The sequence below is a fragment of the Centroberyx gerrardi genome, chromosome 6, assembly GCF_048128805.1.
Source record: "Centroberyx gerrardi isolate f3 chromosome 6, fCenGer3.hap1.cur.20231027, whole genome shotgun sequence".
Lineage (NCBI taxonomy): Eukaryota > Metazoa > Chordata > Actinopteri > Beryciformes > Berycidae > Centroberyx > Centroberyx gerrardi.
Genome location: NC_136002.1, coordinates 33,856,415 through 33,873,328, shown reverse-complemented (window position 1 = coordinate 33,873,328; position 16,914 = coordinate 33,856,415). Strand labels below are relative to the sequence as shown.

Sequence of the window (16,914 nt, the reverse complement as noted above, 5' to 3'; positions counted from 1 at the left end):
TAGTTATGTATGAGTTGATCCGAGGCCCAGACTCACCCCGACTGGCCCAGACTCACCCCGACAGGCCCAGACTCACCCCGACAGGCCCAGACTCACCCCGACTGGCCCAGACTCACCCCGACTGGCCCAGACTCACCCCGACAGGCCCAGACTCACCCCGACAGGCCCAGACTCAATAGCCAATGGTCAGAATGGTCCAGTCAAGTTTACAATTGGTGTAAAAAACATCCAGTGTCTCCGAGCCTGAACACGTAAACACTTGAACAGATGTGTAGGTAGTGCAGTGTGAAATATGAGGGCAGATAGCTCAGGCTGGTGTAGCAAGGCAGATAAGTCTGGACTGCAGCTCAGACAGTCCAGATAGGACCTGCAGATACTGCTCCTCTAGGATTCTGGAGGAACATTAAAGTTCTAGTCCAGATTCACTGTAACCCCTTCATGTGCACCTTATTAAAAAACAGATCATGTATTTTTAGGGGTTCAAGCCCGTAGGGCTGAAACCCTATTGTCTTTGTGCTGGTTTATTATTGTTCATCCGTGTTGGCACAAATTCCCGTGAGTTGGTACATTGCAGAGACATCAAATTTGGCCCAATGACAGATACTATGAGCCATTACTAGCTCAACAACTATTTACCCAATCGGCCTGAAGGGGGCGCTATAATTAAAGGTTTTACTTTAAAGGCCATAACTCGTACACTGTTTGTCCGATTTACACGAAACTTGGTACATATATGCAGGTGTCCTAACTCTACAATTTTGCAATTTGGACCCTCAAGGTCCGCCTGGAATTTTTTTTTGATATTTTGAAAGTTTTGAAAAACACATTTTTAACATCTCCTCCTACACCGTTTGACCGATCACCACCTAAGTCGGTCAGTAGCATCTATGGACCAAGCTCTACAAGTTGTGTTTTTGGATTTTTGATATCGACTTTAGTTTTGAAAATATTAATTTTTAAAGTTGTGAGAGGGTGTGGCCTGTCAGCTAAATTGTCATAACTTCATGACCTATTGTCCAATCATCATGAAACTAGGTGAACATGTTCAGATATCATCAATACCCATGTGTGCAAAGCTGTTTAAAGCTTGAACAGTAGGGGGTGCCACAAATGCCAAAAAACTGTATCTCCTAATCCCGATGACGAAATTGCATGAAATTTGGTACACATTTTCAGGGAGGATGTACTAGTCAAAACCAGAAGTTTTGTCATCATTGGTGGAAGTGGGCGGGGCCTATAGTGTAATAACCATGTAATAGCTGGTAAATCAAAGTCCATTTGCAAAATCACTCCCAAACATCTCAGCTTCGTCTAGAATGGCATTTCTAACATGTGTACCGAATTTTGTGCGATTCGACCAGAAGGGGGCGCCGCAAACGGCAAAAATGGGCGTGGCCTAACACAAAAATGGCCGTAACTCCACACCCCTTTGTTCAATGATCGCGAAACTTGGCAGATATATCAAGGGATATATTTGGACGATGTCCTGAGAACCACTGACACTTTTTTTGGGACGTCAGTACCATTCAGAAAAGGCTTGAACCCCTTTCATGGCCACTTGCGGCTATATTTTTTTATTATTATTTTATTACTCAAAATGACAGACAAAATAAGACATTTCTTTTTTTTTTTTAATTCAAATGTTTAAAGAAGTTACGGAATTGTCCACACTTACAGGAGTCAAACCAAGTGTATGGAATATATAGAGTATTCCATACAAATGCAGCTCAATGTGCTTTAACAGAGTAAGCAATTAAAAATATTTTTATATATTTATATTTTTTTAATTTTATATAACTTTTATATAAATATAACAGTTATAAATATAATATAAAATATGTGGATTATAAAAACAATTCATGAGGGAGAGTCCTCTTGCTTTCCCCCCCATTTTAAATACAGAGGGGCGAATTCACAAAGAATGGATTGCGGCCGCTAATAGCACCATGAATTGCGTATCATTTGCTCCGTCTCAAGGACCGATTCACAAAAGATATTGCGCTAACGATATGCCAGCGCAAACACGCCCATAACCTGTTGCAACTGAGTGCAATTTGCCCCTATTTTGCGTCTGATTGCAATTATCAATGTGGCAAAGTATAAATGTTGCCTTTGCGCCAAGAACACAGTAGGCAGGACAATGGCAGAGAGAAAGAGAAAAATGAAATTTTTAGACCGCGAGCTGCAAGTCCTGACAGACGAGGTGCAGAGGCATTCCTCAAAACTTCAGGCAAGAAATTTAACCGGGACTGGGAGAAACCATATTTGGGATTTAATATCCCAGTCTGTCAGTGCTGTTGGTGTTTCCAAACGCACCTTCAGACTGCAAAAGAAGATGGCATGATTTGAAGCAGAGAACAAAGGAGAATGTAGGGGAGCTTTATTCATTTATTTTTCATGACACAGTTGCATCCTGTCACTGCATCCTTTGTTTGTCATTACATCTCACTGCATCCCAAAATAAACTAGAAGGGCATCGGAGAGCGCAGACCTCCGCCAAGGCCAATCCAGTCTTCTATGATATGCAAATGTGCAAGCGCAACCAATATACGGATCCGCTCCAAAATTTAATGGGTTCTTCCTTGGCCCATGCTACACCCTTCTACGAAGTTTCATGAAAATCGGGCCAATAGTTTTTCCGTAATCCTGCTGACAGACAAACAAACACACAAACGGCACCGAAAACATAACCTCCTTGGCGGAGGTAATAAATGAGTTTGCGCGGGGCTGTCCATGGTGCTGGATCTTTAGGCCAAAATAAAGCCCACTGTGCTGACTAGTGAGATAAGTGAAAATATTTCAGTGTGAGAAATTGAGTTGTATTGATTGTTTGGTTGTACTGATTTATTTGCTTTTGTTTGTGAAGCAATCTGTGTTAAAGTTCTATAATAATAATGATGTCAAAATATTATTTACAGACTGTATTTACAGACAATTTTATATTTTAGGTCACACAAAGGTGGAATTGTTGCAGAGACATTTGCAAGGTCAATTCAATTCAATTCTCAGTTAAATCAACAAGTGATAAAGTCTGGGCGTGACTCTCCTTATAAATGCCCTTCAGTTACCACCAACTCTCTGAAGACGCTAATAATTTCACTCTAACTGCGTGTGGCAATTAGCGCCGACCTTTGTGAATTGGACTGTTTTTGCAATGAGGCTCATTTGCATAGAAAGGGGCCAATTTTGCGCCAAATGTATGCATATTACCTAATTTAAATACGTGCAAATAGCACAGGAGCACCGAGACGCTATTTGCGTGGCAGCGCAGTTAGCGGTGCATTTCACCCTTTGCGAGTGCTTTGTGAATTACACGGTTTCTTTTTGTGTTATTTGCACAGGTTTAGCGTCAGCAAAAGCCGCGCAATCCTTTTGTGAATTCGCCCCAGAATGTCATCAGAACAGTCACAAAATTATAACAAAGGGCAACAAAATAAGATGATCATCATGGATAAGCCAATGGAAGTGAGCCTTGAGCTAGTTGGGCCTCAAAACCTGGGGCCGTATCCACAAAGCTTCCTAGTACTATTTGGTCCTTGTGGTGAAATTCTAAGAAAACTCTGAGTGATGACGTTTTCTAAGAATTTCCCCTTAAAAGTAAGACTAAATCCTAGTAAAGTTAAAAGCTATTCACAAAGCATCTTAGCCCTTAAGGGAGCTCCTAAGGTGGAAAACTGTTAAGAGCAGAGAGGAGGACTTTTAGGAGCTTAGGAGTTTCTTAAGAAGAGGAGGAAATGGCTGAAAGACGCAGAAAAGATTCATTAATGCTATTGTTATAAAGTCATCACAATGTTAAGATATTTAGAAACAGGCAAACAGTGCAGCAGTGATAATTTAGGTTTATGCAACCACATAGTAGAATAATCACACAAACAATCACAGCTCCTTCAGACTCATATTGTGATGCAGCCTGTTTAATTCCCACCGGCCGGTCGCACCGTGCACCGACAGAACAGCAGCTATGGATATAGTGAGTTTTCTCTGTATTGTCTGGTCACTGATGGGACAGACGTCCGCATCATCTGTAATATACTCATGTTCAAAAAGAGAGAGAGAGAGAGAAAGAGAAAGAGAAAGAGAGAGGGGGGGAGGGGGGGGTCTGTGTGAGCGCGCGCGCCATGCCACGTGACTAATTAACCACCATCAATCATACACAGCACAATTTACTGAACGTTTCTACTACCCCCCACCATCTCTCTCTCTCTCTCTCTCTCTCTCTCTCTCTCTCTCTCTCTCTCTCTCTCTCTCTCTCTCTCTCTCTCTCTCTCTCTCTCTCTCTCTCTCTCTCTCTCTCTCTCTCTCTCTCTCTCTCTCTCTCTCTCTCTCTCTCTCTCTCTAATGATGGTTCCTGAAATATAAAACCTTGGTTACTTGGAAACCACGAGCTTGTAGTGTAATTTAATATGCTGCCAACACCGTAGAACCACGACAGATTCTTCTATCAGCCTTATAGCCTATAGTGTACAGAACTGATGTGTCATCATGCTGATAATGTACAGCTTATTAATTAAGAGTATTAATTAACTAATTAATTAGCGGGTGATCAGTGCGGCCATGTCTCCTTCTGAGCGGAGGTCCTCGGGTCTTGCAGCCTAGCCCAGCCGCCATGCCGAGCCGACAGAAGAGGGTGATATTTTCCATCTCCGGTGTGTTTGGTTTCTCCTGCGTCCTGACGGCCGCGGTGGCCGCCGGACTGCCGTTCTGGGTCAGCGGGACCGTGCTGTGCCGAACCGGGGCAGAGCTGGTCAACGCCTCCGGACCCGAGCTGGACAAATTCCTGGGGAAAGTGAGTTACGGGCTTTTCCACGGACAGAGAGTGAAGCAGTGCGGCCTCGGAGGAAGACCCTACAGATTCTCCTGTGAGTGTTCATTATTTTATACATAACATCATATACGAACAGCCTATTATAATCTACTGATACTACGTAATCATGGGAGATTAAAAAATATATGAACTAGGATAAAGTCGCTATAAATTGAATATTGAGCCTTATAAACACACTATTAGCTCCTCCAGGAATATTATAGGAATATTACAGTGAAACCACAGGAGATAAAGTTATCATAAACTATGATAAGATCACAGCTGAGTACCACAGACCCTCTGTAAGTCTCTATAGGAATATTATAGGAATACTATAAGAATGTTTTACTACAGGAGATAAAAGTATGTCACAGTATAAACTCACTGGACCAGACATACTGTGGGTCCCTACAGGACTATCATAGTGATTTTTCAACAAGGTAATTGACCGAGACATCTTGTTATCTCACCTGCACATGAATTATTCAAAGCAACTTAGAATGCAACCAGCAGTCACAATAACATCGTGAATAATTAAAACTTCTAATTTAAATATAGCTTATATCTTCAGCCCAACAAAAACAAGATTACTATTTAAAAGACTAACACCCTTTATAACATTATATGGCTTCAGGATGAGCCATTTTCAACACTGCTGTATTCATGTAACCATCACTCATGTTAAACATGTTAAAATAAAAAAGATAAAAACGATCCTGAGCTCCACTCACTGACAGGCTACACCCTGTTTAAAGGACATGTCACATGAAAGATGTCACTCTGAAAAAATGACTGCCGGCTAGAGAATTAAATTCACTATTAAATGTGATTGAATACATTATCTGCCTTGAGTCCCATACTTACAGAATAGTGACATGTGAACGAGTTTCATCGTGAATTTTTTTACGTTTTGAGGGATGAAGATGAGATGAACAATTCCTTTCTCCAAATGGGATTTATAATGTTATTACCATATGTTGTGTTGGAAAGTAACACAAGTGTGTGTGTGTGTGTGTGTGTGTGTGTGTGTGAGTGTGTGTGTGTGTGTGTGTGTGTGTGTGTGTGTGTGATCCCAAACCGTGCGTCTTTTTCACACTGATAAATACTAAATGACAAGAGTATTACAAAACACGTGCAGAATAACCCTCAAGGGGAAAATAATAGGTGCACATATATAGAAATGTTCACACAGTAGGAGTGTTGAGTCTGACGGTGTGCAGGCGTGTGTTGGTGCGTCCAGGAGGGAAGGATGATCCATCAGCCGCTAAACGCCTCACTGGTTGGGAAATGGCTGCAGAAGTAATTGGACTCTGAAGTGTGAACAGCAGTGAGACGCTGAGCGGACTCGGGCAGCAGAGGAGATTTTATGAACCGCTCACACAAAGAAACACAGAAACACTGTTGATGTTGGAGCTTAAAGGTCCCCGAGGATCTCAGCCTGCAAAATCAGCATCATCTTTTAAGTCTCTCCTTAAAACTTACTTTTATGTAAAGGCATTTTCTTAGTGTGGCTTTTATTCCTTCTCTTTTACTATTTTATATCTTGTTTTTATTATTTTATTTTCCCTTTTATCCCTGTCTTATTCTCTTATTTTAATACTTTTAGTCCAACTTTTATTCTCATGTTTTATGACAATTTTGAACTCTGTTGGTGTTTTTATCTTGTTCTGTAAAGCACTTTGTAATCTTCTTTTGAAAAGTGCTATATAAATAAAATTATTATTATTATTATCAATATTATTATCTATATCTGAAAGCCTCCACTCAGCAGGTTTACCTCATTTGAATTCGAGGAGCCGCTGCTGTCGGCCAATCAGGAGCCAGGATTGTGACGACGTTCATTCAGTTTAACTCATTCAATTCAACTTTGAACTAAACTACATTTATCTGCAGAACATGAAGAACATTATTTTGATCCTGAGACTGAGGAGAGTCGAAAACAGAATAATAAGGAATAACTGCTAAACCTTTCCTTGGTGAGCAGGGTCACATTTTAAAACACTTCCTCCACCAGCAGGATGTCTTAAAAACTTATGAACGGCTTTCCATGAAATCTCGTCTTTGGACCAAGGATCAACTGGCTTTGATTTCTGTCATTAACCAATCATCATTTTTTAGCATAAACTACGAAACTAACAGAGATAGAGACTTGATTCCAAGTCCTATAAAGGGGATGTTTGCAGCATCAAGAAACCAATTTAAATGGTGATTGGATGATGTGTTTGGGTGTAACAGCAAGTTGGAGAATTGGGGGTTGAAGCATATATGATGACATGAACACCAAAGCAACACTTTTACAGGATCCTCCATAATAACTTCAGGTAAGGATTTTTTTTCCAAAATGGATAAATGGTGTTTCAGAAATAAACTCATCATGTGTTTTGTCTGACGGGCTCAGAGGGGCGTTTGCTTTGGGTTTGGAGGCCTCTGGAAACTGGAAACTGGAGACCGGATGAGAAAAGAGGGAGCTGGACCCGCCGTCCTCCGCTAACGAGCTCTGGATGTTTGTCAAAATGACTTTCTGCCTGACAGGAGGAGAACAAAACCTGTTTGTTCCCCTCTTTGTCCCCCACCAGCCGCTGTGCTGTGCTGCAACTCATGAATGCTTACCCACATGCTAAAGGATGCACAAATGCATGTATAAGCCACACATACACACATATACACATACACACACGTACGTACACACATACACACAAGCTGTGGCCCCATATCTTAATATTTGTAATGCCCGGTCTCTTGTTTTTACCTGTATTTATGTCCTTTGCTGCTCTTTGTGACTAAGTTGTTCATTGAAAGTGCTTTATAAATCAATTTAAAGTGCTAATCTGCGAGGTCCTCATTTTTATTTTTGTGCTCATTGCTGTGCTGTTTCGTTGTTGTTTTTTTTCATTTTGCTGTGGCGGATTTTTCCCAGGAAAGAGCGACCAGACTCCGGCTGTTCAGAACAGACAGAGGAGAAGCTTCATGAACTGATAGAGGCTGGATCACTGTTAGAGAGAGAGGGAGAGAGAGAGAGAGAGAGAGAGAGAGAGAGAGAGAGAGGGAAATGTCACTAATACTTTAACTAGACTTGATCTGAGTTGATCTGAAATGCATACATGCAAAACTAATCACCAGTTGACTTGGTATCATCAGTCCCTAATTATTCCCTGAAGCGGTGTTTAGTTCCTCTAGTCGTTCCTCCTCCTCTCTTCTTCTAAAGTCACATCAGTCAGTTTGCTCTCCTGAACGATCAGGAAACCAAACAGCGTCGATGTTCGACGTTCCTGTCGTGCTTTTACTGAGGAAATCAAAGACGAGGGAAAACTTCCACCAGACAAAGAAACTTTTCTATCATTTCTCCTGTCAGCAGCTCAATGTGAGTGTGGATGACGAATAATTATGAGGACAACAAATCAGCTGCATTATTGCCGAAACTGAAATAGTAATTTGTTATACTACTGCTTACTGGGAAACGTACACTACCAGTCCACAACCTGGACTCCTGACTGAATGTTCTGTTTCAGTCTCTTAAAGCATTTTGATCTAAAGGTTTCTGCTTAAATGCTTGAAATTAGTTTCTTAGACAAATATAAACAGTGAAGTTGATCCTATGTATGAATTTCTTTCCAAAGCCTTTGCCTTTCCATCAAGGCAAATAATCTAAAATATAAGATAGTTTTGATTTGTTTAACACTTTTTTGCTCGCTGCATAATTCCATTTGTGTTATTTCATAGTTTTGAGTCTTTACTGTTATTCTAAAATGTGGAAAATAGTAAAAATAAAGAAAAATGTGGTGTGAACAAACTTTTGACTGAGGGTGTGATGATATTACTGTAACACAGTACCGCCCAGCACTGCCAACAATGCAATATAGAAATAATTACCACAACACATTGTGATAGTTTCTCTGTCCCTCTCTCTCTCTCTCTCTGTCTCTTTCTCTCCCAGTCTTCCCTGACCTGATGGACGCTATCCCAGCAGGCCTCCACGTCACTGTCATCTTCTTCTGTGGTGTCTTGATCCTCTTCTCCTCTGTGGCCACCGGCTTCTTCTTCTTCAACGCCTTCGGCCGCCCCTACGAGACGCTGCAAGGCCCCATGGGACTTTACCTCTGGAACTTCATTTGCTGTGAGAAACACACAATTACATCTCTGTACTACTAATAACACTGCGAATAGTACTACAAATAATAATAATAATAATAATAATAATAATACTTCTACTGCTACTACTAGTACTAGTACTGCTACTGGTATTACTATTAACGCTGCTACTAGTGCAGCTATTACTACTAGAAAGTACTACTACTTGTACCAGTACTCTTACTACTACTAATGCTGGTACTGCTAGTATTACTACAACTATAATATTACCTCAAGTGGTGCTTTGGCAAACACATCTGTATGTGAGTGGAGATAACCAGAATTGCTTGTTAACCCGGAGCGTAAGATAGTCCGGTCAGAAGTCATTCATGTCCAATCAATGAAAGATTTATTATACCAAATGGCAACCAAAATAATACAAAGGGCAACCACACTTGATGATCCAAACTTTCAAAGATGTGTGTGGTTACATCAGACTCCACAGGGAACAGCATCAAATCACAAGCCAACGGGCAACGTGGAGAAACAACCGCCTGAGGATGGAGGAGAGCAAACTGAACAGAAATAAGTAGTCAAGTAGTTCAAAGTCCCGCACATTGAGTGCACTGATAGGCCAGAGAACTGGGGTGATGAATGACTGACACTTCCCCAGCAAATAAAGTTCTACCAATTAACTTTTCATAAAGTTAATAGTCTGGCAAGAATGTCCAGCAGGGGGGGCTAAACTGCTGGAAAACAGCTGGCCTTTTGTACAACATCCTTCCTGTGTTTTGAATTTAACGGAATTGAATTGAATTGAGAGCGAGACAGAGACAATGTGGGGACGGCAGGAGACAGATAAGTAGAAATAGTGTTTATTGGTTGGTACAAGTTGGAGCAGGTTATTAATGATGCATACAAACAGCCGACCTGAACCAGGACAGCAGCCAGTATCTGGAATAGAACAGAGAGCTGCAGCAGCTCTGTTTATAACAGCTGCAATTACAGAAACACAGCACCGGGCAGGAGAGACGAGTCCCAGCTGTGTGGAATAAAACCCCGTTAGGAAACCAGGGGGCCGGGCCGGGACACTTAGAGATGCAACCTGAAACAGCCGGATGTATTTAGTCAGAAACAACAATCCTGTGATATTTCAACACAGTGCATCCAATCCAACGCTGCTCAGACCGGGTTTCAGAGCCAAGACAAAACTAGCATCTTTCAACTGGGACTTAAAGCGGTAATCTGGGAGATCCTCGTGTTTTATTTATTTAGTCTCCATCTTTGTTGCTCAGCCTCACTGTGCTGTTTCTGCACGGCACTTCCCACAGATCACCTGTCAATCAAACAGTGTGGGCGGAGCTTGGATTTCCTGTTGATGCAGTTTCTCTTTTCTCTGTCTGTTCAGTCATGGTGGCTATCACTGCTCATGCTAACTACCCAGTTCTTCTTCTTCTTCTTCTGTTGATTCCAAACAAACCGGAAACGTAAAACACATCACTTCCTGTGCAGCAGAGGATTTTTCCCAGGAAAGAGCAGACAGACAGTTATTTAGAGGAAAATGTTGTGAATTATTACTTTGATTTATATTACTTTGATCTGACTATACTCTGATTGTCATGTCTATGACGCACGACAAAAGAACTCACACACTGAGCATCTTACAGAGTTCAATTAGCCATCATATAACACAACTACATTACCCATCAGCCCTTGACAATAATAGTTTTCAAAGCCTTAATACATAACACTAATTTTCCACCTGTTCAGTGTCCATGCATACATAGTCAAATTAGAATTACAGGTTAAAAATTGTCCAAGTGCTTTGTGCAGGTACATGTTTTTTTGAATAGTGGTTTATAGTTAGTCCATGTTCGTCCTGCAGGTCTGTGCAGCTGCCTGGTGATGATTCTGTTTGCGTCGGAGGTGAAGCTCCATCGTCTGTCCGAGCGGATCGCCAACTTCAACGAGGTGACCTTCGTCTACCAGACACACACCGAGCACTACGACCGATCCTTCTGGCTCCTCTTCCTCGTCTTCCTCCTCCACGGACTCAACATCCTGCTGATCCGCCTGGCAGGGATCCAGTTTCCTTTCCAGGAAGCCAAAGAGTCGGACCTGAACAGCGGGGCGGTGGATCTCATGTACTGAGCTGACCAGACGATGAGATCTGAACTCCCTGTGAGCAGTGATGATCAACATTGTGCTCATGATGCCTTTAATAGACAGCAGACTGGTAAACATCGATAAATGACTAATAATTGTTATTAATAGAGCCTTAATTACTGCCCTTATGCAGATGGACGTTTTGAACACTCGGGTTGGGAAACAATACCTGGAAGAGCAAGTCAAGCCCAGCTCTGTGCTGCTGTTGTGAACCAAGATGCATCATACAAACATTTATCATTTCACATATTCTCCACTGAAAAACACATTAGAAACAAATCGATCTCAAGAATTCACAGGGATATACTGTAGGTTCACATTACGCTAGCTTAGGTAGCTAGCTAGTAGCTTACTAACCTGTAAGCTAGCTAACTAACTTCCCTGTTGGGGCCCAAGAAAACTAACACCTATCACTGTGGGTCCCACTGCGAAAAAGTTGGGGAAGCCAGGCGCCAGTTTGACATGAACAAGATTAGCTGAAGGATATCTTGTTGGAATGAGCCAGCGCTCAGAAAATAATTGAAACTGCTGTAATTACCACAGCCCATTCTACATAATGCATTTAGCTGAAGTTCTTCTAACCCTTACCCAGAGCAACTTACGGTGCGTTGACATTGTGATCAACTTGGTTGAGTCATTCTGTTCTGACTGATTGTGGGCAGGGCCAGACACTCAAAGTACAAAGTTTTGAACAGGCAAATCCTGTGGTATTGACTTTCATAACCTTACATTTGATGAGTTAACATAGCTAGCTAGCAAGCGTTAAGTAGGTAGCATTACTGGGAAAAGAAAAAGAAAAAACTCAGTGACTTCAGAGCTTACCATCAACCCAATGATGGATCAACCGTTCTCCAAGCTTCGTTTTGATACGTTTATTCCTGTCATCTTTCAAAAAAAAGCTGTAGAGAACTGGGAAGCGTTGAATGGCTGGAATCAACTTCTCCATTTTGAACTGTTGTTCATGAGACATTGGTAGGGAAACAAGGAAGTGCAGAAATCTGATTGGCTTTTGATCACTAATGATGGTGAAAAGTTCACCAGCTGAGTTTCCCTGGTCGCTCAGCTCTGTAGCAGATGAATGGACTGACGCTGACTTGGTGATCGTGTTGCTCGCAGTGTGGAAGCGTGGATACAGTAAAGCAGGGGTTCAGTGTCTTGCTTTACAACACTTCAACAGGACACACAGCTGTTGATGTACACATTGGTTGTTTCAGGGATTGAACCTGTGCCTTTCTGGGTACAGGACAGTCTCTAAACACCCTGATCACTCTGACCAGGCCTTTTTCCGTCCTGCCCCCTGCAGTGACACTGAAGCTCTCCTGTTAGTCTTTCTCAATAGGAGGTTTGGACCTCGGCTTCTCCGGGCCAGGAACTGTTGAAAGAACAAAGCAAATCGAACAATCGAGCCCTCTTAAGCCGGTCCTCTCCCCTCTCGGTGAAAAGAAACCATCTCCTCAGATGAAAAGCCGAGACGGACCTGGCTCCTTCTCTGAAGAACATGAACACATCATCCTGTAGGGGGGCTGGTGTCATATTGTTTCCATCATGTGTTTAATTGTGGTGTCTTGTTCAGTAGGAGGGACGATTAAAGGCCAGGATTTCACCAGGCTGTTGACAGATTGAGACTCAGTTGGACTGCCTTCAAGGTGTTTGTATACTGCAAAACAAATATATCCATCTTAACATGTGATTTAATAGAGTAGTGATTCCAAATTTGACTTTTCTGCCAATGCAGCAGTGGTTGATCAATACAGGAGGCTAGGCCCAGCCTGATATTCAGCCTGAATGTCAGTTTGGTTCCCAAACAGATTTATTTTCTGTGTGGGGGGGCTGATTTTGATGCTGGGTGTATTTTCTAACTTCACCAAGAATGTTGGTCGTTTTTGACAAAAATATTGTCTTTGAATATAAGACAATATGCTGGTTAAGGGGGTGATTTCAACAAATATTATTCTTCCGAAATCCATATGAAAAACTGTTGCACGAATGGTTCAAACTTTAGTCCCGCCCACAAAGGCGCTGATTGGCTCGATCGTTTCTCCGAGCGAGAACAAGCCGTTGACGAGGGAAACACCAGACTTTCTGAATCGCTCGGCAGAATCTGAAGAGCAAGTGCATGACAGACCATGGCAGTTTTCACAAAAAAGTTTTCAAAGAAAGAAAAATACCAGAATTGATAGGTGGTGTCCCATTAGTAGCTACAGAGTTCAGAGAAATGGTAATGTTTTCTATGTATCTGAAGTGCCAGAAAGACAAACATTCTTCCTGGAAAACCTGAATGAACATGAAAAGTTTTTACCCTTTTTCCTCCTCTCCACTGATGGATGAGAAAGAGATTGAGTGTTAATCAGATTCTTCTGTAAAAATCATTTCACTTCATATCATGTTCGTGTTATTGCATTCATACCATCTCTTATCATATTTGGAATTCTACGAGTGCCATTTTTCTTGATTATTAAATCCTGCTCATCAAGAAGACCTTCATGACATTTTTTCTAGCTTTTGGTAAAATTATATTGCAAGTATTACAAAAGTCAGAGGCATGTGCTACATCATACAACATGGGACTGTCCTGCATTCTTTTTAGCACTAAATAAAAACAACTGAAAATTAATTGATAGGAATTTTGTATTTTCTCCGTAATGCGGCAGTTTAGTTGTGGTATGGATTTTACTGACTCACCTTGTGATCTAGCTTGATTGATTGATTGGTTGATTGATCTTGATTGACCAATTACATCACATTGCAGTATATTTCTAACTAAAGCTTGGGGCACATTACACAAAGCCTGATTTGGCAACAATTTCAGATCAGGCAGAGTCTGCGGTAGTCCAGGGTAGTCCAGGGTAGTCCAGGGTAGTCCAAGGTAGTTAAGGGTAGTCCAGGGTAGTCCAGGTAGTCCAGGGTAGTTCAGGGTAGTCCAGGGTAGTCCAAGGTAGTTAAGGGTAGTCCAGGGTAGTCCAGGTAGTCCAGGGTAGTTCAGGGTAGTCCAGGGTAGTTAAGGTTAGTCCAGGGTAGTCCAGGTAGTCCAGGGTAGTTCAGGGTAGTCCAGGGTAGTTCAGGGTAGTCCAAGGTAGTCCAGGGTAGTCCAGGGTAGTCCAAGGTAGTTAAGGGTAGTCCAGGGTAGTCCAGGTAGTCCAGGGTAGTTCAGGGTAGTCCAGGGTAGTTCAGGGTAGTCCAGGGTAGTCCAAGGTAGTTCAGGGTAGTCCAGGGTAGTTCAGGTTAGTCCAGGTAGTTCAGCTAGTCCAGGGTAGTTTAGGGTAGTCCAGGTAGTTCAGTGTAGTCCAGGTAGTTCAGGGTAGTTCAGGGTAGTCCAGGTAGTCCAGGGTAGTTCAGGGTAGTCCAGGTAGTCCAGGTAGTTCAGGTAGTCCAGGGTTGCGCTGTATAGTCGCAGCTGTAAGCTTTATGTGTGTGGGAAAGACTCAAATCTTTCTCCTGTGATCCAAATCGGCAACGTCATGATTAGATCAAACATGTTTCATTTTATCGGGGCTGGTCTTTGCATGATCGTGTGGTTTGCGCTCCTCAAAGACTCAAATCTTAACACCAATTTTCAATACCGGAAGTGAAAACACAAGATCCAACGTGTGCGATGGCTGAGCCGGGAAAGAAAAAGAAACCTGAATGTGTTCTCAGTCTTTTTTCCATGCAAATTGCAGCACAACCCACAACTGCCACAAGCTGTATGGGCTACACTTATATTTTTGGCATCAAAATATTGTGGAAAAATACATTCTTGCTAGTGCAGGTGAACCACAAACACTCATCTTCTGGCGACAGAACTGCGGCCGCTTATTCTCAGGCTTTTGAATACGGTCTGTGGTCTTTAGATTTGTGCTCCTCAAAGACAGCCGTTATGTGTGAGAGTCACAAGAGATTGGAAATCTACAAATAGTTGTTAAATGTGCGCTGCCCAATCTTTTCATTGTCGCTTATGATTGGAAAAATCTTTGAATGTGTCCCCAGGTTTAGCTGCTCCTCACTTCTCAAAATTTCTCTGTAAAAAAACAAAACAGGTTTTACTGTGTCCATCCAACCAGGCTCAGTACTGCTGCCTGCCACAGCATCAACACACAGCAGGACAAACCGGCACAGGCCAGACCGCCTGCAGTAACTCTTCATGAATATGTAACTCAGCGGAGCCATAAAACCATCCGACATCCGACAGCCTCCTCAGTAAAAGGAGCTTAACTTGGACAGACTGCACTGTGGAACAAGGTAAGACTAACATTAAATTGAAGTTATAGATTTGAGCTGTGGAGTTTTTGAAACTTCTGTTTCACTACCTTTACATTTTATCTCATAGTAAAGCCATTTTTGATTGTGTGTATATATATATATATATATATATATATAAATATATATATATATATATATCGCAACACTTCAGATATAGATATATATATATATATATATATATATATAGATATATATATATATCTATATATATATCTATATCTGAAGTGTTGCGACTAAAGAGATTGAGTATGAATCAGATTCCTCTGTAAAAATCATTTCACCATGTTCATCATCTTGACATATTTGGAATTCAACTAGTGCCATTTTTCTTGATTATTAAATCCTGCTCATCACAAAGTCTTTTGACATAATTCCAGCTTTTCGTAAAAATTATATTGCAACCATTACAAAAGGCAGACGGGCTATATCATACAAAATTGGACTGTCCTGCATTCTTTTTAGCACTAAATGAAAACAGTTGAAAATTGTTTTGAAACTTCTGTCCGTTTTTCAATACCTTTACATTTCACCTCACAGTAAAGCCATTTTTTATTGTATATATTTCAGCATACTCTCAGCTAAATGGTCAGTACCACTAAAATACAATATTCTGCTCTCAGAAATAAACATTTAGACAGTAATGAACCACATAGAACGTATAGTTGTTATTTTGTGTTTTAGTCAAAACAACTTTTTCTGGACAGAAAGTTTTGTCCTGATTTCAGAGCCACAGAAGCTCCTGGGGAAACCTTCCTCAGTTTCTTCTGTCAAATACGAAGCCTGTTTGAATTTGTCCTGATACTTCTTATAATGTCTTTACATTCATTTATCCTCAGCTTCTCTCCACACTGATGCAGAGAGAGCTGCAGCGTGCACACCGGGGTTATTATAGCTTCAGATTTCATCTTTAGTTTTTATATACTGTTCCATTTTTTAATTCAATGTCAGTTTAGTTTTAGTTAGTTTTCACTGTGGGTTTGGTTGTGTTATCTTTTTGTGTGTGTCTGTGTGTGTTGTTTTTTTACACATTTATTTTTAGTTTTTTTTTTATTGTCAGATTTAGTAGTTTAGTAGTTTAGTTTAAAAAATGCTAGTTTTATTTTATTTTACAGGCATAATGATAGAAGTTCACAACAGGTGTTTTCTATCTGTTTGCAACAAGTATTGTGTAATACAAACATTATTTTAAAAATTATAATATATATAAAATTATATATATATAATAATTTTTTGCCCCAAATTCATTCTCTTTTTTACTCCATACATAAAAAGACAGAAACTAATGATAAACTGCTGATTTATTGAACTTCTATGGAGGACAGAATCGCCCATAATTAGAAATAAATGAAAAAATCCATTAATAAATACAAAATAAATAAATGTTAAAAAATAAAATTCATAAAAATCGAGAAAAAATATATAAATAGATAACAGCGTGCATAAATGCATAGTAAGTAAGAACAATAAGACAATGCATCAACAAGGAAAATGATCTATATGGTCATCACCTTTAAATCCCTTCTAAAAACAGAAAAAAATATTTTCTGTTTTTAGTTCTATCTCTGATTTCTAGTTGTATCTGTGTATCCCTTGTATCACCTTTTATTCCTAATTTTTATTTATTTATTTATTCTTTT

At 40.7% G+C, this 16,914-nt stretch overlaps 1 protein-coding gene across 2 annotated transcripts; it reads left to right on the top strand.

Moving 5' to 3' along the window:
• Positions 1–4,606: 4,606 nt before the first annotated feature.
• clrn1 (clarin 1) lies at positions 4,607–11,023 on the top strand. Of its 2 annotated transcripts, XM_071900573.1 has the most exons (4): positions 4,607–4,859; positions 8,739–8,918; positions 9,090–9,106; positions 10,736–11,023. In XM_071900573.1, exons 1-4 carry the CDS (start codon positions 4,607–4,609, stop codon positions 11,021–11,023), a joined length of 738 nt encoding a protein of 245 aa, XP_071756674.1. The 2 variants fall into 2 exon arrangements, with proteins under 2 accessions (XP_071756674.1, XP_071756675.1); XM_071900574.1 differs by lacking the exon at positions 9,090–9,106 and having other exon boundaries at positions 10,758–11,023.
• Positions 11,024–16,914: the final 5,891 nt, after the last annotated feature.